The sequence below is a fragment of the Myodes glareolus genome, chromosome 23 (genome assembly GCF_982192425.1).
Source record: "Myodes glareolus chromosome 23, mMyoGla1.1, whole genome shotgun sequence".
NCBI lineage: Eukaryota > Metazoa > Chordata > Mammalia > Rodentia > Cricetidae > Myodes > Myodes glareolus.
In genome coordinates, this window is record NC_142048.1 from 58,101,799 (window position 1) to 58,128,926 (window position 27,128).

The 27,128-nt window shown below is 47.2% G+C and overlaps 1 protein-coding gene across 2 annotated transcripts in view; it reads right to left on the reverse strand.

The window, feature by feature from the left end:
- Positions 1-27,128, reverse strand: part of Myo16 (myosin XVI) — a 473,090-nt gene that overhangs the window by 87,821 nt on the left and 358,141 nt on the right. For both annotated transcript variants that reach the window (XM_087900756.1, XM_087900755.1), the window contains exon 28: positions 9,032-9,134. In XM_087900756.1, the coding sequence (XP_087756882.1) occupies positions 9,032-9,134 (103 nt within the window). The remainder of the gene's footprint in view (positions 1-9,031; positions 9,135-27,128) is intronic.

Genomic DNA, 27,128 nt, shown 5'->3' on the forward strand with positions numbered 1-27,128 from the left:
GTTTCACTCCGACACAGAAAAGAGAATCACAACTACACACATCGGATGGAGTACCGGATAGTGCAGGATGTGAAGGACATAGTTTGACTTGCATTTCGTGTAACTGTGTGCTAGAAAAATTAATCCCTCTCACCTGCCATAGAATAGGTCTGCAGAGCAGGCGGTGATGAACTGAACTACTATTTTGAACCCAGTAGCGGATTATATATCCACTATATTATATATCACTGTGTGAGCCTATGTATTATTTCTTTATAGAAATAACATCAACATGGCCAAGAGTGCTCATAAAGATAGCCCACTCCCAAAGACACACAAGGCGTATCAAGAGCCAGGCAAGATGCCCCCAGAATGGTATAGGATAGGCCACCGCATCCAAGGTTCATGTAGGGAGTATATTTAGCCTTTCAGACAAAGGCCTAGATGACGCGGATAATGGCTACCTCCCCTGAGGAAGGTGTGAGTGATGGTGAAAACAGCCATGATGGCCCCGCAGTGGGACGCCACCCCAGCCATGGGGGTCATTGGGCGGTGTGTGTGCCCACGTGAGTGCGAGCCTATTCTCAGTGCCTGCCATCGCTCTGCCACGCTTTGCTTTGATGCTTGCCTCAGTCCTAAAAATACGAATGTCCTTGGCACTTCTTCCTGGCATCTGATCTGATATTGTTCACCACAGTTTCAGAAATTCAAAACTACTTATATTGGTTTCTGATTCCTCATCCCCAAACTCACCAGGTGGCATGTTCTTGCTGACTTTTTTGAATTATCTTCTATTCACACTCTCCGCCGTCTTTTGGGATGCCACTCATGATTTTTGCTTAACCAACCTTTTGTTTAACCTTACACTTGTGAAGGGCCAAATGCATTCTATTTCTACATGGATATTCTGACATTAAAGACTCTTCTCTTAAGTCTGTAGCTGCAGCAGTGAGCATACTGCAGGCTGCAGGATGCAACCCTTCAGCCCTGTACTGCCTCAGCTGACATCTCTTTCCAGCCACCACCTCTGCTGGCCCAGGGCAGACAGCATTAGTTAGCTGAGGACTGGCTTCTCCGTCCTGTCCTTGTTCCCACAAAAGCGTACAAACAGCCCCAAGGCAGACCACATCACTAGCTTCTTTACAGCTTCTCATGGGAAAGTCCCAAGGTTTCTTTCATGTAGTTCATGGCATATAGCAATTACTCTGAAAAACTTGTAGGGAAACAACTCAGGGTGATTAATGCTAAGGTAAAGACTGAGAATCCCTGCACCAGCACCTGCTCGCTCAGATGACTGTCGGGGCTTCATCTGCTACACACCACGGCCAGCCCTACGCAGTCTCCTTCACTCCACAGTATCAGCTCACTTCCTCCCCTGGCCCTCCTGCCCGGCCCATCTCACTGCCGGCTCCTTGTCAGCCCTAAGAACCCAGTGGTCTGGGAACCGCACAGGAACTCTTTCCTGACAGCCACTGCCGCGGCTGCACCAAGTCGCTCTGATCTGTTGATGCGGTGTCCTTGCCTCTCCCCCGCTGTGGCTCCTACTCTAATCCACGTTGCTCAACTCTTGACCATCTCTGATTTACTGACCGCAAGCCCATGGTCATTCCTAAAGGGCTCCTGGACTCCCTTTTCAGGAACCGAGAACACATATTGTTTTTTATAACAAATATTATAAAACATTGTGATGATTTCTACCTGTGCCATGTGTGCAGGGTGTGTAATCGTGCGACATACAAGCAAGAAAGGAATGAGATGTGAACACTCAGTGATTCCAGTTGGAACACTATTTTCTGAGATTCACTTTAGTCTCTGATGCTGATTTTTTTTTTCAACACTGTTAATTTCAGAGAAAAAGAAGTAATAGGAAAAGTTACTTTGTGGGCTATATTCTGGCTCGCAGTTATTAGGTGATTTATGAAGTACCCATGGAGTGATAAAATAAGGGTTATAAACCATTAATTTATTGTGCTAATAAGAGCTGAGGGCCCTAGGACAACCACCTCACTTTAAAAGACGCTAGAAAAAAGCAGGGCGGTTGAGACTTTAACGGTATCTCTGCTCCTCCTTTCATTATCTTCTCCCTACTGTACTATTTTAGATTAATGAAATAATAAATCCTTCATCCGGCTGATTTTATTTAATGTTATGGTAAATGCTCATCTTGCTGTTCTCAGCACGGCACGGGTGAAGCCTCTAAAATCACACATTTCAGTCACAGGATGAAATGTGGGCCGTTCTGCAAGAGTCACATGAAGAAGGGGCAGAGATGACCCTGGCTGCTTTTTGTTGTGGTTGGTGAATAAACACAAATGGGAGAGTGTATTTCATTAGGATTTCGGGTTTGTGTGGATCAGCACAACTCTCAGTCCTCATCAGAGACTCTTCCTTGTGTAGGAGGTGGCGGTTAGCGTGGAAACTCTCAACTGGCCATGGCGCAGAGAACACGTGGCGGCGGAGTGCTCAGACACAAATCGGGCATCTCCAGTACTCCCTTCCCCCAAGGCCTAGGGACCATCATAGAAGAAGAAGAAAAGGAATATTTATTGGAGGAGTCAAACATCAGGAGAACTGGATCATGACGGGACCACTAGCCCTCACAAACTGACACCAGCTGTGCTTGCCAGACCTGCAGAAGATCAGCCAATCACAGAACAAGAAGCTACTGACAGGAGATGGCTCCTAGGGGTGGGGCTGTTTCCTTTAAGGTCAGAACAAACTGGAGTCAGTGGGCTCTAAAAAGGAAAAAGAAAAAGAGGGCGTGAAGTTTGGATGGGGTGAAGCCTGGAGGTCTGGGGAGCATCTAGGAGGAGTTAGGGGAGGAGCTGGGGAATTTGATCAAATACATTATATACATGTATGAAATTCTTAAAATATTAATGCTATGTTAAAAGTTTAAAGAATGGTTTAAGGATTTGGTTTCTGTGAATACATTTTATTATTTCTCTGAGTCTCGCAGTCTTTGTCTCTCCCTTCTTTTCACACACACACACACACACACACACACACACACACACACACACACACACACACACGCTGGTTTCCCATCTCAGCAAGCAGCTGAGGTGAAGCTGAAGTTCCACTGCATTTTTCAGCTCCATCTGCAAGGTCCCGAGGAAGCCCAGAAGCACCCTGTGTCCCGTGTATCTTTCAACTACTGATGACACACTATCTCTGAGGTTGGATTCTAAAATCTCCGCGGCCTCTGGAGAAAACATCCCAGCACCTATTTCCAGGGCTGCACTGGATGCCCCTTCCCTCCTTCTATCTCAACTGTCAGAAAACTGTACACAACACTCCTTCTAGGAGAAAGCGTTCTGAAAAGGAGCAAGACCACTCCCAGACCGACCCCCTGTGGCTCTCGGCACCTGCTCTATTGCCTGGCATTCGGGAACATTCCAACAGATCTGTATCTCCATCCTCCATCCCTCCAGATGGCAGAGAAATGAATACTGCATTCAAATAACCACACAGCAGAAAGCTCCCTATAACTAGTTGATGCATATGAAACGCATGAAAATCAGATTATAGCACTTGTCTTTCCACTTAGAATTAGCTTCAGAGGTTTTCACTTTCCAGAAATGAACGACCAAGTAAAATAAGAATATCCCAGAGGGGCCTAATGTGTGAGGGGATAATGGGGCATCTGGCCAGAGGTGGGTAGCTGGAGATGGGTTACATCAAATTTATGCAGAAATAACACTGAAGGAAAAGGGAACACATTGAGACAAATAAAATATAATAACAGCAATAGTATTACAAATTGTAGGCGGTTCAATGACTCATTTTAAACTATGACTTAATGAAATCTACTTGGGTTACCCCATCCATACACAAGTGAAGTAATTCACGGACTCTTTGTTTAGTCAAGAAAAATACATCCAGGGAGAAGAAGAAATCAGCATTATGATGACAGTCATGAAGATTTTACTCGGACCATTTCTGGTTAACTTCTTCTCCTCCTAGTAAGGACACTAGTTCTCAAATTCTGTCTTGCAAATAAGTCTGCCCCTCTGAGTAGATCACACACACACACACATACATTGGAGAGTTATTTATAATTTATGTGTGTATATATGTATGCACGTACGGTGCACCACACATGTGCAGTGCCCATAGAAGTCAGGAGAGGCTGTCAGAGACCCTAAAACTGGAGTTATAGGAATTTGTGCGATGCCTGATGTGTGTCCTAGGAGCCAAGTTTGAGTCTTCTTCAAGACCAGCAATAGTTCCATATGTATACACACTCATATACACATATTTGACTTTACTGGTTATTTTATGTCTATAGTCTTGTGCCTGCCTGTGTGTCTGGTTCCCACAGGGATGAGGTGACTGTGAGTCGCTGTGTGGGTGTGGGGAATTAAACCCAGGTCCCTCGGAAGAGCAGCGAGCGCTCTTCACCGCTGGGCCGTCTCTCAGCCCAGCAGTTCCCTGTGGTTTTTAGACACGCTTTTCTGTGTTAAACATGAACAGGAAACCACCAACAAGAAGGCTCCCTCCCACTTTGTCCTGATTTTCTTCCCCTTTCTTTGAAATAAAGCCACATTATGTAAGGGCAAGGATTCTGAGTATTTGGGGACAGTTTGCCAGAACCGGCACTTACCAGTTCACACCCTGAAAGGGAGCGGGAGTCTTTCTGGTGCTGGAAGGGGATAAATGTGCGAAGGACACTGTGGTAACCACAGATTGGAAAACTAACCCCCCCTGGAGGAAAACTGTGGGGCCCGCAGTTTTTACACAGATCCTCAGAGTAATTTGTCCTTATTTACAATAGTTAATGCCCACACCATACTTAAGTAGCATTTACACATTGTATGGTTATTTTAAATCACAGACTTGATGGGTCAATGTATTCCTAATAAGCATAAACAGAGCAAAATTCCACATGGTTCTCCTCTAAGACAGCCTCCGAAATAATGTTGACTGGTTTTTCGTGTGACCCAGTTAGACAAGTCACAGTTCTTGTGCGTCTATGTAAAGTACCAGGCATATACTGTTGATGGTTTCCTATTCACAGAAACGTGATTCTTGGTTCAGTTGCAAACCTTCGGCAACAGCTGGGTGCTACTGCAGGGACAATGGTCTGGGCACAGAGGACTCCTTCAGGGCCAGCCTGCGATAGGAAGGTACTAGGTTTTCCCTCATCTGCCCAGTGACTTATCAGCACAGAGGAGACACCGGCTGCAAAGGGCAGATTGCTCACTGGTACAGGAAAATGGAAGCGTCTGAGATCAAAGCTCTGTAATTAAGCACAATCTATCCCTTTCAAGTTCTGGGCCCTGAACAAAATGTCTCCAGATCGCTATAATGAAAGGCAGATATCAAGCTCAATGCTGAAGCATGGACAAGGCTGAGGCAGAATCCAGGCTGGCCTCAGCAGAGCTGCCTTCCTACCAGGCAATCGGAGCTGGACCCACTGTTTCAGCTGGTATGCCCATCGGCCGGTCCAGCTCTCTGGGGCTCGGCATCCTCCCGTCGACGCTGCGGCTGCTCTCCTCATTTTGCATGGAGCCGTCATTGGGCTCAAAGTCAATAAGGTGAGGAAAGTGTCGAGTAGGCACCTCCCAAAATGCAGATGAAAGCAGTGGCCATTTACCCCCAATTTCTCATGTACTGACCCCAGCCCAAAGATGCTCAAGGAATAAACCATGTGCTTGTCTCTCCCTACCACCCCCATTTTTCTTCACGCTGTCATCCTCCACTTCCTCCATTTTTATCTCAATAAACAAAGCCAACAGCTCCACAAACTGGATGTCTTGAACCAGGAGGAGGCTTGTGCTCACGAGCTTCTGCAGCAAGCAAGAGACACAGAGGACACAGAGCTCCCTTTCCCATCATCCTCATCAGGTACCTCAAAACTGCCTGCTGCTCTCGACTTAGGGGCTCTGATATCGTCTTCTGGCCTCTGCAGACACCCACATACAAGTGATACACACAGTTAGACACACACACACACACATTAATTTAAAAAATGATATTTTAGTGAAGAGACTTGAACTCCTGGTTAACACCTTTCACTTGCTCATAGGATGAAAAAAAAATGATCCTAGTCTCTTCTACCTGCTAGAGTCCCTTTTGAAGACATAGAAAATAAGCATTAATTTAATGTTAACCAGGTAGGGAGTGACGTTGAGTGTCAACTGCTGCTTAATAAAACCCACCGCACCACGGCAGTGTGGAAGTTGCCGTCCAGGCATGTGAAGCTTCCGCCGCTACCCTTCAGCACCACGGCTAAGCAGACCCGTGTTTAATTTTCCTTAAGTTCCGAACTGATTCACAACCCAGAATGGAATCAAGGGTAGAATTTCTGGCAACGGCACATTTCAAACAAAATGTTTTGCTTGCGAAACAGAGGGCTCTGATTTTCCGAATCAGAAATAATTGAGGTTTTAACGCAAATTGTTTTCTGTTTAACTTAGAAGTAAAATACGAATAAGCATTATTTCTGGGAAGTCAACTGTTCACCTTGTAGCGTGAAAGATCTCAGTGGTCCCACCTTGATGAGGCCAAACAAAATCTGTCTTCCCTAACTGAGAACACGGACTCCTTAGCAGAAGTACTTGGGGGAGGAAATCTACACACACCCCTCTCCTCATTCCCTTCCTTTTGTATTTTCAACTTTCTTGTGTGGGGAGAGGAAAGGGCAAGATGGCTCAACAGTTAAGAATGGTTGCTGCTCATACAGAGGATCCAGGTTTGGGCTCCAACACCCACAGGTTTGGGCTCACAACTGTCCAATCCTAGTCTCAGGATCCAGAGTCTGAATCTGGCATCTGGTGGCACCAAGCATGCAGGCGCTCACAAATACACATACAACAAAAAATAAGTCTTTTAAAAGTGAGGAGAAAATAGATTTGTGCAATGAGATGCAAACACTTCCCTATTAAAATACGTTTGTTTTATGTTTTCAAAGTACCAATGTAGGCTTCAGTTTAACGCCATCCTCAGCCACTGTTTCAAGTATCCCACCTAGAACACAGATTTGGGGAATCTGAAGCTTACTGGTATATGTATATGGGCACCCCAGCCTCCTCCCGTGATTGACACCATCCTATACACCGGGAATCCTAACTGGGTGTTATCACTGATATTCACTTCCCTGCTGCTCGAATTCTAATTGGTCTTAATAATAAAAGCCTGGAGACAGATGTCCCAACTGGGAGAAATATTTTAGGTTTTCTTGGAATCTCAACACACACACACAACAGTGAGTGTTCTTTAGAGGAAAATTACACACCCTGAAACCTTTGACATCACACTGTTCTTAAACCACTACTCTACAATCGCCTATTTAAAACCCCAGCCACGATTAAGCGGAAATGACCTCAACTCCCCACGATCTCGCTAAGCCGTACTCTCTGTGGAGCCCACATCGATGTCTCAGGCTCCAGGATGGGGTGCTGACATCACTCTCGGTTAGTAATTCCTTCCTTTTAAAACCCAGTCTCGGCGCTGATGTGCAACCATGACAACCCAGCGTGAGTAAGCGTCCTCCCTCAGACTGAGACCGAGAGTCCAACTTCCACCAAGATTAAATGAGGAGGAGAGGAAGAAAGGAGACAAAGGAAGAGTGTGGGCGGTGTCGAGGGAGGAACAGTGACGCCCCCCTGTGCCTGAGCCTTCTGCTCCTCATTCTAGGTCATAGGTGAGTGTGCTTGTGACGCGCCAGCTTCCGCTGACGTACCGTGTAGGCTGTGCTGCTCTCAGACACGTTCTGTTATGTGGGGCCATCTGCTCCCTCCACTCCTGACGCACTGCTGTATCCACCCTGATCAGTGATCATGCCCTTCTACTCAGAGATGAACAATTAACTTTAAACCTGAGGGCTGTGGTTGTTTTCCAGTAATATACACCTCGCTGCCCCCCAATATCCTCTGTGCCATCTGTGCCCTCCAAGGAGTTCCCGGTGCCCAGGACTTCATTTTCCTCCACACAAACTCCTTCTCCCTAAAGCTAGCCAAGGATGCTCGTGATGTCATTTAAGGTACCCTTCCGTCTCTAGTGGGGACAGCCCTGCTAGTGTGCCTTATTTCGTCCCTGTACTGGCTTAGGGGTAGCTGCCATGGGCTCCTGGGGTGCATTTTATGTGACATACAGACCACAGCTCTGAGATTCAAAGCGTGTCTGCTTGCTAAGGCTCAGAGAGAGCGGCCCTATGAGGTCAGTGAGAAGCAGAGGGAAGAGAAACTGAAGAAAGGGTCCACACACAGCGTCTCCAGCTTGGCAAGCCCGGAGCTAATGCAAAGGCTATGGTTCACTCAACATTCTTTCTTTACTCTGTGGGTTTTCTGAATTCTGCTCCTCATATGGGTTTGGATCCAGAGTGTGTCTCCTAAATGCTCAAGTGTTGAAGGCTTGGTTATCCTGTGGCTATCAGGAGGTGGAGGTGGTCCACTCAAAGCTGAGCCCTGGAGAGGGGAAGTTAGGCCAGCGGGGGCTGTGCCTTCGAAGTGGATGACACTGGGACCTGGGATCTCCCTCTCTGTTCTTCCCCTCCCTTCCTTCCTCTCCTTTTCTTCCTGAATGTCATCAGATGAACAGCTGTGCTCTCCCCTCCCCTTCTTCCCGTCTCCTCTTCCCGTCTCCATCCTCCAAGTCATGATCCGAATGCCTCTGTTCATGGATGTACACTGTGGTGTGACGTTCAGTCTGCCACACACAGTGGCACCCGTGGATCGTGGACGGGAGCCGCGAGCCCAAGGAAACCTTTTCCCTTTCACTTCTGTCCACCTCAGGTGCCTTGTCACAGAGCTGGAAAGGGGGCATGTATGCTACATATCAGATGCTTTACAAACAGCTAGCGAGCAAACTGGCCTGAGCCGGTCACGTCTCTGTGTGGCTATGAAAGTGGGTGGTCTCTTACATTGCCTCCACGATGCTAAAATCCATAAATCTTACAGAACGACATGTTTGCAGCAAACACACCGAGGGCTGTGCCATGCCAGACATAACGAGGCCATTTGTCTTTGCCAGGAAGGCTGGTGGCTACTGCCATGACTCACGCCTCTAAAACCCTAGCTTCCCTTTCCATAGTCTGCCGGTCACCAACCTGCCAGCCTTGTAACTTGCATCGCTGGAGAACGAGCCGGCATCTCTCCTCAGCAGGCTGACCCTTCTTCTCGCCCAGAAGAACAGAAGCCAGGGGCTCGTATCTGTCCGGGAACAAGCACAAGAATAAGTGACTGTCAGAGATGATTAGATTCAACAGGGCTGGCTGACCACACCATGTCTCAGATTCTTGTATTTTATCTGGAAGTCCCCAAATATCTCATCTGCCAGGCACATACCAGCCAAGAGGGAAACAACCCCTATCTTCTACAGAAAACGGTCCTTCATATGAGCCAGCTACATTGTTTTTCAACTTACATGCAGTTATGTCATACGATGACGAATGCCATTTATTCATGCAAAATTGGAAGAGGATAAAAACTAATCTATTAGTTGCCATTTAGATATTTGGCTTGACCTTGTAAAAAGAAATCACCTTTTAAGAAATTCGAGCATCTTTTAAATTACTACGTGAGGATAAATGTAGCTTGCAGTAAAGAAATATTAAAAGAGTGGCGATTCCTATTTCAAGGGAGGTAGGCCAGCCTCCTCCCTGTATATGAGACACTGAGCATTTTAAATTCCCACTGGACATTCCTATTTTTAGAAATTATTTCTGAGTGTTCGACTTCCACTCTCTAGTTGAGACTCACGGTGATGGAGTGGTTTCTATAGCTCTTTCAAACATTTCAAAACTTCATTGGCCATTAAAATTTATCTAAATATGTTGTACTTACTCTATTTAATTGGGCACATAAGTAAAATGGAACCACAGGAAGGGGTGGGGGAGAGTAGGGCAGTGACAGAGGAAAGGCCCCGAGCTTACACTTGGATCTCATTGCCCTCAAACTTGACGAGTCTCATGTGGGACAGTTCTGCAAACTTATGGAAGTTCACTACAGAAACTCAAGTCACATGTTTTTAGTTAATTTTTGTACAACACTTCAGTGTTCCGTCTAAAACATGGCGCAGAAAACTTGACATCCACGACAATAACCTTGGCATTCCCTTAGTCCGCTCAGTTTCAGGGTAGCGTGACCCAGCTGACACCTCCGTGTTGGAGGTGGGGTTCTACATATCCGGCAAAGAGCTGCAGGAAAGAGATGATGAAGGACGACTGAGTTGGTGTGACTCCCGGGGCCAGCTCTCCGCTGACACGGGTCAGGTGCAGCTGCGACCTAGAAGCCTAACCCAGGCAGAGCAGAAAAGAGAGACCGTGGTCCGCAGGAGCTCAGCAGCGGCCCTCCTGAGACTGGGCAGGGAGGAGGGTCCTTGGAGAAGGACTTGGTTTGCTGACCTCTGGGTGACTGGGCCCCTTTAACAGCCAAGCCGAATCTATATCAGACATAGATCAATCTGTACCCCCCAGGAAATTCCAGGCACACAACAGTGACATGAGATAACTCAAATCCCCTTTTTAATCCCGCTGATAACCGCCTTGTTCCATTTCGGAACTCTGTTAATTGTAACTAAGAATGCAATTGCTATAATTTAAGCATCTGAACTTAGTCTTAACAAGTCAGGACAAAAATCTTGCACTCACCGCTTCTTTTTAGATGGGTTCTTCTGACACTCAACATTGAATAGTCCTGACATCCCAGCAGAAAAGACAAAAAGTGTCCTCTGAGGCCGTGCGGTGAGGACCGTGCTCCGGTGATTTGAAAAGCTGTGCCTTGGGCAGCTTGAGTGTCACCTATGACAGTGTCTCTTGACTAGAGGACATGCTCACATGTCTTCCCTGAGTGGAGCATGTCTACCTGAGGCAGGCGGTGCACCTACAGCTGTCGTTGGTCCAGAGCACGGGTGCTATCAGATAGGACAAGCAACCCTGCCTTTGCTCTGGGGTTCCTAGGCAGGTCACCTCTCTCTCCTGAAGGCCATATGTACAAACCTTCAGGTGCTCTCTATTGGAAGTCAACTGACTATTAATGAGAGACGTTTCTTGGCTGGCCTGCTCTAATCATCTCCCTGGTCTGGGACGGGGGACTCTTGTGGCTTTGCCCCACATCTAGAATTGTGGTCCTAAGTCCCCTCATCCAGGTTCAAGTAATCTATGAACAATTACAAATGGAAGAAGAAGCAGGTGAGCATCTACAGCCCTCCCCCAGAAATATGAAGGGGCCGAAGCAGCTGTAAGAAAGGAGGCAATAAGCCAGGCTCTTGAGAGGACTTCAAAAGGTGGACACAGCGGGTGAGGATAGAGTGGCCTGCAGGTCAACAGTGCGACTTGGTTTTGATGGAGCCTGTGATCAAGAGACCCGCAAAGGCAGCCAGCATATCTGACCCTGCAAGCGTCAGCAGACTGTGACGGAGTGGAGTTGAACAAAGATGAGGCCAAGAAACTGGCACAGGGTGGTGACTGGGTGCAGATGGGAGACTCCAGGAAGTCTAGTGAGTTCAGTGGACGAGACTCCCAGGGAAGCATGGGGGGAGACTGAAGTGAGACTCCCAGGAAATCACGGGGAGACTGTACATGTGAGACTCCCAGGAAATCACGGGGAGACTGTACATGTGAGACTCCCAGGAAATCACAGGGAGACTACATATGAGACTCCCAGGAAATCACGGGGAGACTACATGTGAGACTCCCCAGAAAGCATGGGGACACTGTACATGTGAGACTCCCTGGAAATCACGGGGAGACTGTACATGTGAGACTCCCCAGAAAGCATGGGGAGACTGTACATGTGAGACTCCCTGGAATGCACGGGAGACTGTACAGGCAAGACTTTCAGGAAAGCATGTGGGGAGACTGAACATCTGAGAGCAGAAGGGGATTCCAGCTGGGGTGTGGCCTGGGGCAGGGACAGTTATCACTGAACGTTCCTCACCTCCCTGTTGCCAGAGGATCAACTGTGGCTGCTTCCTCCACTGCCACGACCCTCTGAAGATGGAACAGGGCAGGAATGGCCATTTGGAAACTGAGTCACTTCTTACAGTGCTCTGCATTCGGTGTCCCCTCGATCTCCCATCTGAAGATGTGTGGGCGCTATCATGCATCCCTCCTTTCTCGTACAACGTGTCTCCGCCTACCCTACCTTCTTTCCTTCTGGATGCCCACTTCCCACTTTGCCTATCTCTAGTAAATGGGTTCCCAGGCTCCAACATCTCTCAGTTGGGGTCTATGGGCCATCTTCATGTGGAGGAAGCGAGCACAAATCTCTCTTCGACTCTCAACTCCGTGAGTGTGATGGAATAAAACCAACTGAAACCCAATGTCATACAGAATCCCAAGTGAAGAAGCCACACCACCCTGGGGTCACTTTGAGGTCTCTGTGTTGGAAAAGAGACAAGTTGAACTGAACAGCATGGAGAAAAGTCAACGACATGTGTGGTCCTAGGAAGGAGCCATGGAAAAGTCAATGACATGTGTGGTCCTAGGAAGGAGCCATGGAAACGAGGACACAGACAAGCTCTTCCCGCTTGCAGGTCAAGGCTACTTTAAGTCTAAAGGGGCAGCTCTGACACTCTACTTCATAGAGCTGGTGATTTGCTGTTTTCATTCAGATTAATATAGAGGCTTTAAAATACCAGCTTTGAAAGGAAATGAGGAGGCAGCAGAATAGTTTTCTTAGGGAACTATGAGCTAAGTAAATTAAGCTATCTTCTGTAACCCCCAGGAGTTCCTGTGAATTTGCTTGCTGAATATTGACTTTTCCTTTTACTCTCAAAGAAAGTTCTGTTGTTAAAGTGAAAGTTCTGATTTTTTCTTTTTGGCTCCTGAAACCCCTTAAAATTTTAATTATCTCAATAAATATTTATCAAGCATCTATTATGAGCAAGCTATCCTGCCAGGAAACGTCTAGATCAGCTGTGTGTGTGTGTGTGTGTGTGTGTGTGTGTGTGTGTGTGTGTGTGTAGGAGCGGTTAGTGATCTGTGCTCTCTGCCTGTACTCAGCTGTCAAGCATGGCTTTCCTGGATGAAGATGACGTTTCAGAAGAGAAGTGTTTCTCCTATCTCCAGAGCTTATGAAATGCTTCGCTTCATGGTCATTACAAACCAAGAAATAATGTTTGGGAACAGTTCCTTTTCCAGCCCTACCCCAGGAACCAGATATCATAAAGGAAAGAGAAGCCCAGGAAAAGAAGAAAAACCATGCTTAGAAGTTACTGGAAGGCTGGCACCACAGGTGAGGGAGTAGCAAGCATGCTAGTTGGCTGTTCATACACTTGCCTCAAGCTAGGGTCCCCTGAGGAAAGTGTCCCTTGGCTGATTCCCTGTAGGCAAGTGTGTGGAACGCTGCAAATCAGAGACAGTGTGAGAGGCTCAGCCCACTGTGGGCTGGGCCATCGCTCCGTTTTATGAACCAGTGCTCTTTCATGGGCTTGGCTTCAGTTCCTGCTTCTGGCTTCCCATCCTGACTTCCTTAGATGGTGGACTACAATATGTATGTAAGCTGAAACAAGCCCCTTCCTCCCCAAGCTGCTTCTGGTCACACTCTGTATCACAGCAACAGAATGTAACTGATGCGGTAGAGAGAATACAGCGACCTTGATCTGCAGTGCCCAGCGCTGTAGCTGTTAGAACCTGCCAGTGGGGAGAACCGACTGCGTTGTCTGGGGAACGGAGGGTTAAGGGCAAGATGGGGAAGGTGGAGGATGGAGTTCTACAGGCCCTGATACAAATCAAGCAGAAAAACCTGCAGGCTGCACAGAGATGAAAGTTTGGGGTGCTCTTGTTTGTAAGGCAAGAGAAATGATTGAAGCTTACAGGGAGTTGAGAGTCCTGGAAACCTCCAATACCTACATTCATGTTTCTGTATCTGTATTTTAGAAGCACTAGAATCCATTCCTTTGAGGATTTCCCCAGGGTCACAGCGTGGCCTCTTCACACACACACACACACACACACACACACACACACACACACACAAGAGGTGTCCCACAGTGGGTGTCTGGTTCTGGTTTAAGAAGACTGCACTTGGTTCCCTCTGTGGACCCGCCTGGATGTTGGCTTTGCACCCGTGTTCTTGCTCACAGTAAACACTACACAGGTGTGGAGGGCCATTTTCCAGCCCCTTTCCAGCCGTCACAGGGCTGAACACAGCTGCCTAGCAACAAGAGACCTTCCATGAACCCTGAAAACATCGAAGAGAAGGATGGAAAAGGGCACGAGTGGGCTTGAATATCACCACGTAGGGAGCGGGGGTCAAGTCGAGGGTCGGGGCTGGCATCAGTTTCTTCTGTGCAAGGCCAAGGGTGTGAAAACACGGACCAAGTTGCAGAAGCGCCTCTCTCATGGAGCCCCGTGTGTCCTCTCCATGTGTTTGTTCAGCCTCTCCTTCCCTTCACTTTGGAGAGGTTACCCTGCCTGCCCACTCTAGCTCAGCCTCATTCTTGGTGTGTGTGTGTGTGTGTGTGTGTGTGTGTGCGCGCGCGCGCGCGTGCATGCATGTTTACTGCATTCAGACACCTACACAAAGGCTTTCTGCATCCAGATGAATCAGTTTTCTTCGTGGCCTCCTTTCCACCCCGAGCTTCCTGTGGCCTCCTTTTGTAGTCAGTGACAGAAGCTCTCCGCCTTACCTCTCACGCCAGAGCCCTACATGCCCCCTCGTATTTACAGGAAGGGCAACAGAGGTAAAATTCCCACTGCCTGGGAGACGCCTGGAGTATTTGGTTCTAAATTTGGCTGTGAGGTCACTTTTTTTTTTTTTTTACCTTGACTGGAACTCACCTGAGTCCTACCCAACCTTACCCTGGAGAGTGTAGGGCCCCAGCAAGGAAGAAGAAAGAAATGTTGTCAGGAAGGTGGCAACCCTTCTCCTTACACCTTGGAAGCAAAGTGGTATCCTCAGGTAGAAGCAAGGATACACTGTTTCCTTTCTGTGAAAGTCTTTTGTAAACAGAGGTTTCTGCTGGCCTGGGGCCACAACCATTTGCTCCCAAAGAAACACACAGAGGCTTATATTAATTATAAACTGTTTGGCTTATTAGCTGAAGCTTATTATTAACTAGCTCTTACAACTTAAGTTAACCCATAATTATTATCTATTTTAGCCATGTGGCTTGGTACATTTTCTCAATAAGACATTCTCATCCTTCTTCCTCTGCTTCTGGATGACGGCTGTGTTTCTGCCTTTCCTCTTCCCAGAATTCTCCTAGTTTCCTCACCCCACCTACACTTCCTGTTTGTACTGGCCAATCAGTGCTTTATTAAACCAATACAAGTGACAAATCTTTACAGTGTACAAAAGCATTATTTCACAGCAGTCTTTCCCAAGCACTTCCTGGCTCATGAGCATCTAGGAGTGGGCTTCAAGCAGAGGCCATAGAATGTGTAAACAGGCTCTCCCAAGGCTGGCTCTACCTGCATAGGTGGTTAGGAATGAGATACCCATGGGGAAGTGGTCATTTGTGGCAAGGAACAAGTGAGAGATGAGCCAGCTTCTGACAGCCACAGAGTGTGAGGTGGGACCTGGAGACTGCCACGGGCAGGAGTGGAGGTGAAAAGGATCAGAGAGGAAGAGACTGAGGAAGATAAGAAAAGACTGACAGAATGGCTGTCAAGAACAGGAACACTCTCAGGTGGTCACAAAGCCATCCTGGGGCCTCTCCTGGGTCTTCACAATCTGAGGATGCATTTAGAAGGGCGATGTACCATTCTGGAAGAACCACTAACTGAATCTAGGGTCAGAGTCCTTAATCAATGTTGAGCCTGCTTAGCAAGGAGGTTGGTGGAAGACAGAGCTCACACCTTTTAGCCTTGCGCTTGCAAGGATAGAGACAACCAATGTAGGGAGTAACATATCAACAAGGAATGTTAATGAGGCAGAGAGGGGCCAGAGCCACATTCTACACCTCCATGCATTTCCTCACCCACTTGTGGCAGGAATGACTCTTATCACTAAGTGTCCACCTTTTCTCCATTCAATGGTCACATCTGGGATGAGGTGTGACCTCGCTCACACCCCAATGTCAGAAGCCCAGGGGGGTCGGAAGGCCTCTGTGGAACCCCAGAGGACCTGCCCCCAGACCAGAATGTTATGCATTTCCCCTCAGTGTGCACCGCCAGGGAGGTGGGAGGGTCCCACCCTCTTCTACAGGCGCCTTTGCTCAGGTACTGACCAGTAGTCTGTACACACGTGTGGCATGAGTGTGCATGACTGGCCATGAGCTGCGCACAGCCACATTCATTCTGGTCATTGGTATGCCCACCGAATGTTGCTCCAAACCCCATGCATGGCAGGACAAGCTGCTTGGACAACACAGCTTTAACTCTATCCCATGTGTTCCTGAACTTCATGGAATCAAGCCTGGGGTCCCTCTCATGCACACAAGGGAAGTGAAAAATAATGCTGCTTGATTTCAGATGCTGGGATAGGAGTGCCCTGATGCACACAGGAAACTGCTTTGGACCATCTGCCACCGGTTTCCATGACGACGTTGTTAAGCTCTGAGTTGAAGCTGGTCTCACCCCCTTTATCTCGGTTGTGTGGTACAACATTTGACTCACTTCAGAAATGAACGAAGGACAGGCTAAATGCCTCAGAGGGGAAAGACGCTTGAGGCTAAGCCTGAAGACCCAAGTTCAATCCTCTGGACCCCCACAGAGGAAGAAGAGAACCAATTCCTAGGAGTTCACTGATAAAGGAAACAACAACAACAAAAAAATAAAAGGAAAAGGAAAGAAAAGGAAGGAAGGGATGAAAACGACAACAGATGAGGCATGACACCAAGTTCACGGAGCAGCCTTACAGCATGAAAGGCTTGTCTCAGCCGGGTTCGTCCTTGTGCCGGAGGTAGCCTCACAGTATCGCCCTCCCACCACCCCACTGGCCTTCGAGCGTAGGGAGTGTCTAACGCACGCCTCTCTCCAGGGATGACTGTGTGATGGTGCTGGAATAGCGGTCTCTGTAGACATCAGTCTTGCTGCCTTGGAGTCAGTCAAGCTTTCCAGAGGACGCAGTGCACAGCCAGCTCTGTGCACTCAATCTGATGGCTTTATTTCTTTATCCTCTGTGCAGTCTGTGCTCCGCTGCCTGAGCCCCAGCTTGTGTGTATCAGGTACGGGAACAGCCTGTCTAGCTGGGCTGAAAGGAACAGATGTTCTCTTGTTTAAGGCCAAATGAGAGGCCTCTTGAAGCTATGCAGTTTAGATGCAATTACCCCATTCCTAAGGCAATTTGCTCCTTAATCTAATATTCACCAGGGCCACTCTGACCTGTTTCTGGGCAGGAACAGGAAGCCCGTGCAGGTACATGGACTCATCAGGGTATTTGTTTTTCTGCTGCTCTCCCCCGCTACGGAGGAGACAAGTATGCTCTTGAAAATGGCTGGAAAGTTTTGTGGTGACTGCAAGAATTGCACAATTTAAAGAAGCAGGCGAGTGGCACTAACACCTTCAGCAAGGAAACCGTTAGGAGGCTCAGGGTGACATGCCAGTTTTCTACAGAGCGAGGCTCGCGTGCAGATCGGATTGTTCTATTTCAAGGGGGACAGCGTCGGCACTGTGTCGGGGCTGAATCAGGACGGAGGCTTCTGCTGGGGAACTGGACCATGCTCATCGTGGAAAGGACTGATTTTAAAAAGCATGCAGCAAATACTTACAAAGAAAAAAAATCAACATTTATCTCATGAGGCATTTAGTACTAGGGAAACTGAATCTTCAGATCTTAAAAGACAACTCTCATTAAAGAAATATAGTGATAATATTAATGTGAACTGTGGGACCATTCAACTACCAATTTATTATTTTTGCCTCATGCAGCAGTAGTGAGAGATTTTTCAGCCATATTAAGAATTTGAATCCTGGATGTTTATACTTTGTGAGAAAATCGTTTATCAAACTGTCATATAACACTCGGCTATTTATTCTTATGATTTGTAAATACTGGTCAGAAAGGAAGTTCTAAGGGACAAAAGTCAGATGACATTTTAAATACCTTAGGGATATAACTATATCATTATTCACACACAGAGGCACACATATCTGGAGTGCACATGTGTGTTTGTGAGCATGTGGCTGGTGTATGCTCATATGTACACATGTGAGTGAAGACCAGAGGTCATCCAAAGAACATGTGCACACATTTACACATGTGCGTAAAGACCAAACAACCAAAGAGTCATCGGCTTTTCTCCCACCTGAGACAGGATCTTTCACTGGTCCCAAATCTACAAACAAATTACTCTGTCTAGTCACAAGTCCAGGATCCTCCTGTCTCCACCTCTCCACTGCTTAGATTACTAATGTGCATCACACCCAGCGTTTTAGAATATGGGTTCCGGGTATGGAACTCAGGTCCTCGTGCTTGGGAGACAAGGCTTTAAACTGGTTGAGCTATCTCTACAGCTCTGACATGGAAGTCTTAATCAAAGGAGGGACAAAAACCAAAACAAAACAAAACAAAAAACCATGATTAAATTTGCTGCTAACTAGGTCCTGGCAGAAATTAATATATAAAAGGTCTGTGGATGCACAGGGACATACCTCACCTCTTTGTCAAGCCTAAAAGCCAACCCTGTTGCTTCTGTTCCTACAGTATTCCTTTGAATAATTACTCTGAAGACTACTCCTTCTTGGGGTTCACAGCAGTGAACTGAGGATCCCTGTCAGCTGAAAGCTGGGTCTCCACTGGGCCCTCTGGGAGTTAACAAATCCTGTGGAGGTGTGAGTTTGATTGCTTTTGACTAGTGACTGCTTTCACCACCATTTGCAGAGAACTGGAGATGTGAAAAGTTAACAAAGGTCAAGCAAGCTCTGTCCATAGGAAATGCAGATGACATCCTCTCTGGGCAGGGCCAATAAATCCTGTTATCACCAAATAAAAACCTCTAAAAGTTCCATTTTTATTTGAACTGACAGAGACATCTGACACATTTTCTTCTGGCAGAAATGGTAAGATGTGCTCCATTTCTGTGTCAGCCACGATTCTGTCCAGTTGAGATCACATCTTAGCAGAACAGCTTGTGGTAATAGGGACCCAACGAGGGACAGGAGTGATTCTACGTGGCGGTCAGGCAGCATCCAGGTCCTCCTATCTGAACACTGTATAACTGTCACAGACAATCTTCTGTTTTGTGCACACTACCCTTCATCACTACACCCTAGATCTACAGAGCGAGGAACTTTCTTAAGTCAAACTAGTTACAGCATTTCAGGGTCCCTCATCACATAAAACTTGATGTTTCTGTCACCTGTGTCTTCTTCTGGATTATGTACCTCCAATTCCCATTTTCCCCCACTCTTCTACTTCATAAATTCTTTACTCTCATAGGAATCATCTTCCTTTTTTCCCTACTAGAGGTACATGTTCATATTAGCCAGGTTTCCTAACACCGCGACAAAATATCTGGCCGACTGATGCGTGACCTCAGAGGTTCAGTTCATGGTTGCTTGGCCCCATGGACTTGGGCAGAATGTCACGGCAGCAGAAGTGTGTGGCAGAGAAGGTTCTTCACACACTGGCTGCCAGGAAGCTGTAAGGTGAGATCCAGGAAGGAGTCGGGGCAAGACAAAGCCCACAAGGACATTCTCCAATGACCTACTTCCTCTAGCTAAGTCCCACCTCCTAGGATTCCCAGATCCTGCCAGAACCTTGTCACTAGGTGGGGACCAGGTGTTCTACATGTGAGCCTTTAGGAGGACAGTCCGTATCCCAGCTGGGTCAGTGAGCTTCAGTCTCTGCATTCCTGAGTCTCCCTCAGAGTCTCACCTCAGCCCCTGAACACACTCGAGGCTGAAGCAGTCACATATAAACTCGTGGCTTATCTTATGCATGGGGACATGCCAATCATGTCTCATACTTCTGAAAGATACTCTGAATGCCCGTGGGCATTCAGTTAGATCTCCCCAGGGCTCCTCAAAACCATCAAATCTGAAACCCCTGTTCTCCCCACATCTCTGACATTGGCACCATTGATCACATCTGTCTCCTGCCTTCTTCCCTACCTGGAAGCTGATTAGCCTTTCAAGTCTACATCCCATACTGATGGCAGTATCCGCCGTCCTTAGGAACAACATTCACACGAACTAATAACGCATACAGCGATATCAGTCATATTTAGGAACAGCATCTATACCAATTAATAACGCATACAGCAATAATGGTACTTCCACACTTTCAGGTCTTCAGAGACCCTAGGGGTAATATTTAGGGCAAGAAATAAAAGATCTTTAAGAAGGAAGAGAAGGAGAGTAATCTTGAAAGTATTACACTTTGCTTGTTTTTATTTATGATTGCTCATCCTCTGGATGGTACATTAAGAAGGTGAATCTGCAGAGCCATGGGGAAGGCTTTGTGTGCTATATGTCCTGGTGAGTTTTGTTGTCACCTTGACACGTTAGAGCAATTGTGAGAAGAGAGATCCTTAACCTAAGAAAACAGTCCCACCACTGCCCAGTGGGCAAGCCAGTTTTTCTTGATTAATGGTTGATGTGGGAGGGCACGGCTCATTGTGGACAGTCATGGATGGCCGAGCCGTGGGAACCAAGCCATCAAGAAGTGATGTTCTGTGGCTTCGACTTCAGTTCCTACTCCAGATCCCTGCCTTGAGCCCTTGCCCAGACTTCCTTCCCCAATGAGTCGGGATACTCTCAGTGCAAGATGAACTAATCCTTTCCCCCTCAAGTTGTTTTTGGTCATGGTATTGTATCCTAGAGATACAAACCCTAACTAAAACAGGTGAGAATGATCAAGACACACCTATTTCACAGTGATCTCTGTTTGGAACCCCATGAATCACTTCTAGTATGCCATTTTATACAATTTCCCTAGCCACTGACATTGGACGCCACCAGTGTATGACAAAGGTCAGAGGCATTTTGTTTTAGTATTAATTTCATGAGCTTTATTGCTAACCTGATAAATATCTGGGAATTGCGGCAGGCTATTTTCCCTGTGAAGATTTCAGAGTAACACATAAGAAACATTAGTGACAGCCATGGCTTCCTTGAAGGTGCTGCCATGTTCCAGGAGAGGGTCCCACGCCATTGCACATGCAGGCAGCACTGAGTTAACTCCAGGATGTTTGCAAAAGCACATGAAGTTGGAAGGGAAAAGCACTGGGGAGAGCTGGAGGGAAGTGACTGAGGGTAGACCTGTTCAAAGCATGTTACATGTTACATACATGTATGAAATTCTCAAACTAATTTTTTTATAAAAGCACAGCCTACTATTTTATTTACTTATAAATTCAGAAATTTCTTAAGATATTTTACCATCTTGGGATTCCCTAGGCTGAAGCAGCAGCATGCCATTAATAAGGGAAGGGAAGCATCTCTGTTGTTAGATTCTATTGTGAGCAAGGCAGGGGGCACATTCTAGCCAAGGCACTCTGCTAGGGAGGTTGGGAAGAGACTCAGAATGCTCAGAATTATGTTCAGAGTCTTGCATAGAAGGATACAGTCTTGACCATTTGGTGACCGAAACCCTCAACCCAGATTTCTCCACAAATAGGTCACCAGTTGCTGGCTTCCTGGACAATATCTAGGCTGCTTAATTTTAACGTAATTAAAATCCATGTAATTGTAAACAAATCCAGTGCTCACCTCCACTTCCTATCCAAAACCAATGTCTAGCATTGTTGCCTTATAAAATACCAGCAGCTCTATGCTAAATTCATACAGAGACATAAATCTGTTTAGAAAAAGCTACTGTATACAGTCTGAATAATCAGAGCACTGTAGTGTGCCATTATCCACAGTTCATAAAAGCTACCTTAATGCAAATGTCCAAGCATGAGCTCTAATACAGACAGGACTCTGGAAGAGTTGGCTACACAGTCCAGGACCAATGGACAGGTAACAAGTCCATTCAGCAGGAACCAGGCATCACAGGGACGGGTTAACAGCCATTAAGATTAACCTCTGTACTAAGTAGCATCTCACTGTTGGGGCCAAGCACTGAACAATAAGCAACTTGAGTAAACGAGGGTTTCTTTTGTCTCAGGGTTCAGGGGCATGCTATCCATCATGGCGGGAAAGGATGACAGCAGAGCCTACAGTGACAGGTCACACTGCATCCACGGTTAGACAGGAGAGAGAGTGAAGAATGGTATACTTACCTGTCTTTCTCTTTTTCCCACTTTGTTTAGTCTAGAACCCTAGCCCACAGGAGGAGCTACCTATGTTCAGGATGTCCACACTCAGTTCTGGAAATGCTCTCACAGATACTACCAAAAGCTGTGTCTCCTGGATTACGTCAAACCCAGCCAAGTTCACCGTCTCTATCTCCACATAACATACAACTAAAGAGCAAAGGCCAGGCATTGTCCTTCAGGACAGCAGACACCAGTCCCTGAACCCAGTCATCATCTAAGGCAGAAAGCAAGGAAGTCTGGCTCTAATGCTGCCCCTGCTTGCATCATGGGAGAGTTTCTACCCTTTCCTATGGAGAGGGAGAGCCAATTGGATCCTAAGTCTCTCCAAGGTAGAGAGATGAACATGGAAGGCGAGAATGTCCAAGGAGAGAGAGAGAGAGAGAGAGAGAGAGAGAGAGAGAGAGAGAGAGAGAGATCCCAGAGTGTCACTTCATGTCCTGAGCAGACACCAATCAACAGAGGCATCTAAGTGAGCTTCCCGAGTCCCAGGAAGGATTAGAGAAACAGCTGCCAAGACAGGGAGGACAACGCTGTTCTCATCAACCAGGAACCACAATTCCAGAGTGCCTAAGTCCTGAGTAGAGCAGTCACTGGTTCTGTATGAGAAGAATGAAAGAGTACACCCTCCCTGGCATCTACTCTGACTCTGTGTGACAATGCCAGGGATGGTTTAGGTACCCAAAGGCTCCTGTGACAATGCCAATCATGAACGGAGCACCCACAGGCTCCCGTGACAATGCCAGTGATGGCCCAAGCACCCACAGGCTCACACAACAATGCCAATCATGACCCGAGCACCCACAGGCTCACACAATGCCAATCATGACCCAAGCACCCACAGGCTCACACAACAATGCCAATCATGACCCGAGCACCCACAGGCTCACACAACAATGCCAATCATGACCCGAGCACCCACAGGCTCCCGTGACAATGCCAGTGACGACCCAAGCACCCACAGGCTCACACAACAACGCCAATCATGACCTGAGCACCCACAGGCTCACACAACAACGCCAATCATGACCCGAGCACCCACAGGCTCACACAACAATGCCAGTGACGACCCGAGCACCCACAGGCTCACACAACAATGCCAGTGATGACCCGAGCACCCACAGGCTCACACAACAACGCCAATCATGACCTGAGCACCCACAGGCTCACACAACAACGCCAATCATGACCCGAGCACCCACAGGCTCATACAACAATGCCAGTGACGACCCGAGCACCCACAGGCTCACACAACAATGCCAGTGATGACCCGAGCACCCACAGGCTCACACAACAATGCCAATCATGACCCGAGCACCCACAGGCTCACACAACAATGCCAGTGACGACCCGAGCACCCACAGACTCACACAACAATGCCAGTGATGACCCGAGCACCCACAGGCTCACACAACAATGCCAGTGATGACCCGAGCACCCACAGGCTCACACAACAACGCCAATCATGACCCGAGCACCCACAGGCTCATGTTTGAAAATTTGTTCCACCTACTGGTGCTACTTCATAAGCACTGTGACCGTGAAGGGGTTGGGACCTAACTGAAGGAAGTGGGTTTTAGGCGCCATGTCTGAGGGCTTGGGGCCTATCCCTACTTTCAGACCCTGAAGTCTTTGCTTCCTGTTCCAGTAAGAAGAGAGCAGGTGAGACTTCCGGCAGCATGCTAGCCTTGCTGGGGGATGCTGCCCACATTTCCCATCATGCTGGATGGCAGTGCCCCTGTAACCGGGAGCCAAAACAAATCCTTCCTGCCTCCAGCTGCTTCTTGTCAGGTACTGGTCACAGTGACTAGAAACGTTACCTCACAGAAAGTGAAAAAGCAAAGCTCCAAACGACAACCTGTTTCATTATATACTTCCTTGACTAAACTATACGAGACCTGGAGAGATAGAAGAACAGAATCAACCTCCCGGAAATAAAAGTTCTTAACACCTGAAAGACTGTTCCAAATGCACATCTCTGACGAGAAAAACCAAACCAAACCAAAACATTTAAACCTCTGAGAAAATTATCCACTAATACCGGCCCAGAACTGAGCAGATAAGGAAATTCCTAAGTTAGGAGACACTGTAAGGAACAGAAACCACAATGAAAACATGAAGAATTAATAAGAGGTCTGTTTTGAGTTTATTGAAATAAAAACTATAAAAACTGGAAGCAGGAAAGAAAACCATAGATTGCTTTAATCCAGAAACGGTTAGTCTCCTTAAAGAATGTCGTGGACACTAGGGAAAGAAGAAACCCAAAGCAAGCAAGAAGACAGTGAGAACTCTGGGGGCTCGAGGGGAGCGGCACGTGAGGTCATGCATGCACTGTAACCTTTAACGAGAGTGTAGAGGAGAGGAAAGGAAAAAAGTATTGGTAAGATTGCTTTGAATTTGTAAGACCTGAAGCATCAAAGATCTGAAAAGGCAAACATGTGGGACCCAGGGAGAACTCCACTCAAAGACATCATGAGCAAGTTGCTCAAACAAATAGAGAAAACATCTTCAAAGCGCCCAGAACCGAAAGGCACGTTGTGCACAGAAGAAGTGGAGTCATGGGGCACAGTCCAGTTTCTTCTTGGGAAAAGGCAAGGGTGAACGTGAACACCTTAAAAATACGAGAAGAAAAATGTCTACTTTCAGTGGCTAATTCTGTAAAACTATCTATTGAGACTGAAGAGGAGGCTGGACAGCTAGCGGCAGCTGTGCCCTAGGGATGCTGCGTCCGTGAAGGGTCTTCTACCACCACAAACCTACTGAGCTCCCGGAGGAGAATGTGAGCAAAGGGGCCACGAGGCTCTGGCAGATCTCTGGCTCTAAGAATGACTGCTCTAAGAATTATGCATACACATCAGTAAATACACAAAGTGTAATCAACACGATACAGGATTCCAACACCTGCAGCTTGAAGGTCAGCCCATGAGTTCACCAGGAAAGAAAATCACTGAGTGCCTGTCTACCCTCCTCTTGCACCCCGTCTCATCAGGGACTTCCTGTCTCCAGGTCTGCCTGTCTTGCCCTCCAGCCTGCAGCCTGGGGTTTCCTGCTCCCTTCCTAGCCTGCATCTGTGTGTTGCAGGTTGAGAGGGCTGCCTAGCCCCAGCCTGTGTGACCACTTCATCTGTGGGAGGGAAGGTTCCACTCTCAGACAGGGCTCAACATCTATAGGCCCTTACCACAGGACTTTCTGAGGGGTGTGTGGCAGTTCCACACCAGGACACAGCAGTTTTGGGTCCTGATCCTTGAGCCCGAAGCAGAGACTTCCTGGGAGCATTTACACCACCCCCGCCCCGGTCATTGCTGCTCAGATCGTTGGACACAGGATACTGGGTCAGTGATGAACTAACCCTCAACTCTGTGCTGTTTGACCAAACAGGAAGAGATCTGCTTTGGATACTTAGGTTGAAACAGAAGAAAGGATCAACACTGCTAGCCAGACACCCACCTCATGATGGAAGACACAGAGCTAAACAAACCCGCAGGAAGCAGGAAAGAGATATTGAAGTCTGCGAGGTTAATGACATGGCTTTGAACAGTCATTTGACAGGAAACAAGAGAGATAATATCAAGGTCTGTTTCTTGGAATAAATGCACACACGGATGGAACTCTAGCTAGATGGCAAAGAAGTACAACAGGCCACACTGACGCAGGTATTTAGAAGCGGCCTGGCTGAAGCATTATGACTCTTCCCTCAGGCTCACAGGGACCCAAAGGCAGAGTGAGGGGCTGGCAACTCTGTCTTCACTGGGTGTCGATCCCCTCTACTTTGGGTCCCATTCCTTCCTCCCGAACGTAGGCCTGTTAAGCACCCAGGGAGTGTCTGTGTAACCTAGCTCATCCACCTTCAAAGCTGAAGATGCATAGACAGCTCATTTCCTAGCCTTGCCATTATTTTGGATTCTAGGCAGAGCCAAGCCTCCCTGGACAGAATAGATCCACCCAGCAACTTCACAAGGGGGTGAGGATGCGCGATAAAACTGCTGGAGTAATTGTCTTGTGAGAACCAGCTTGTCCCCTCGGCCAATAGGGACATCCTCGGACCACTGTACAGGACTAGAGCTGAGGCAGTGACCAGCCACACCACGCCTTGGCAAAAATGGCTTCACAATGCTCGTGCATCAGCCCTTGGCACAGTTCCTCTTCTGTTTCAGATGATACCTCATGTCAGTCACCAGAAAAGTAACTCGGGGTCACTAGGTTGCTTCAATTTGACCCTCTTTCCAGTGTCCTCTGTGTGTTGGGGTGCCTGCCAACCCAGTTTATTGGAGTTTCTTCCCTAAATGGCTCCATCCCCACATCAGACATAAAATACAGGGTATCACCATACACTCTACAGACGGGAAAAGGATGGTAAGGGGAGATTCTGGGTAAAAAGTACACATGACAACATGGTTTAGAGGCTAGTTCCTCAGACATCACAAACCAGGCATAGTGGTTTATTCCTGCAATCCTGGCATTGTGAACTACAGGCAGGAGGATGGTCACATGTCCTATCCTCAGCCAAGAAGCTGCAACTGATAGTGGTTAATAGAGGCTCAGTCAAGGTTTTCTTCAGCTGAGTGACACCAGCCATATCAGCTGCAGGGCAAAGCCCATGGCCAGGTGTAATTGGCCAACATAAATCAGACTTGCATTTTTTTGTTGTATATAATTTTCTCTTGTTTATTTTTTTAGAAGATGGAGAGACTAAAACATGAAGAAGTTGAGTAGGTAGGGAGGTGGGAGACAATGTGGGATGAACTGGGGGAGGATAAAAAAATATGATAAAAATATAAAAACATCAACTTCTCAAAAGACAAGTAGAAACACACACACACACACACACACACACACACACACACACACACACACTGAAATTCCCCCCACAGATTTGTCTCAGGCAATCTGATGGAGGCCATTTCTCAACTGAAGTTGAGAAACAAAACCTTTTCTTAGTTTTTTTTTTTGTGTCAAGTTGACAAAACTCAGATAGCACACAAACTACAAACGACCAAAATAACCATGAAGAAACAGCTTGAAATACAGGAATAAACTGAATCCATACTGAATGACCT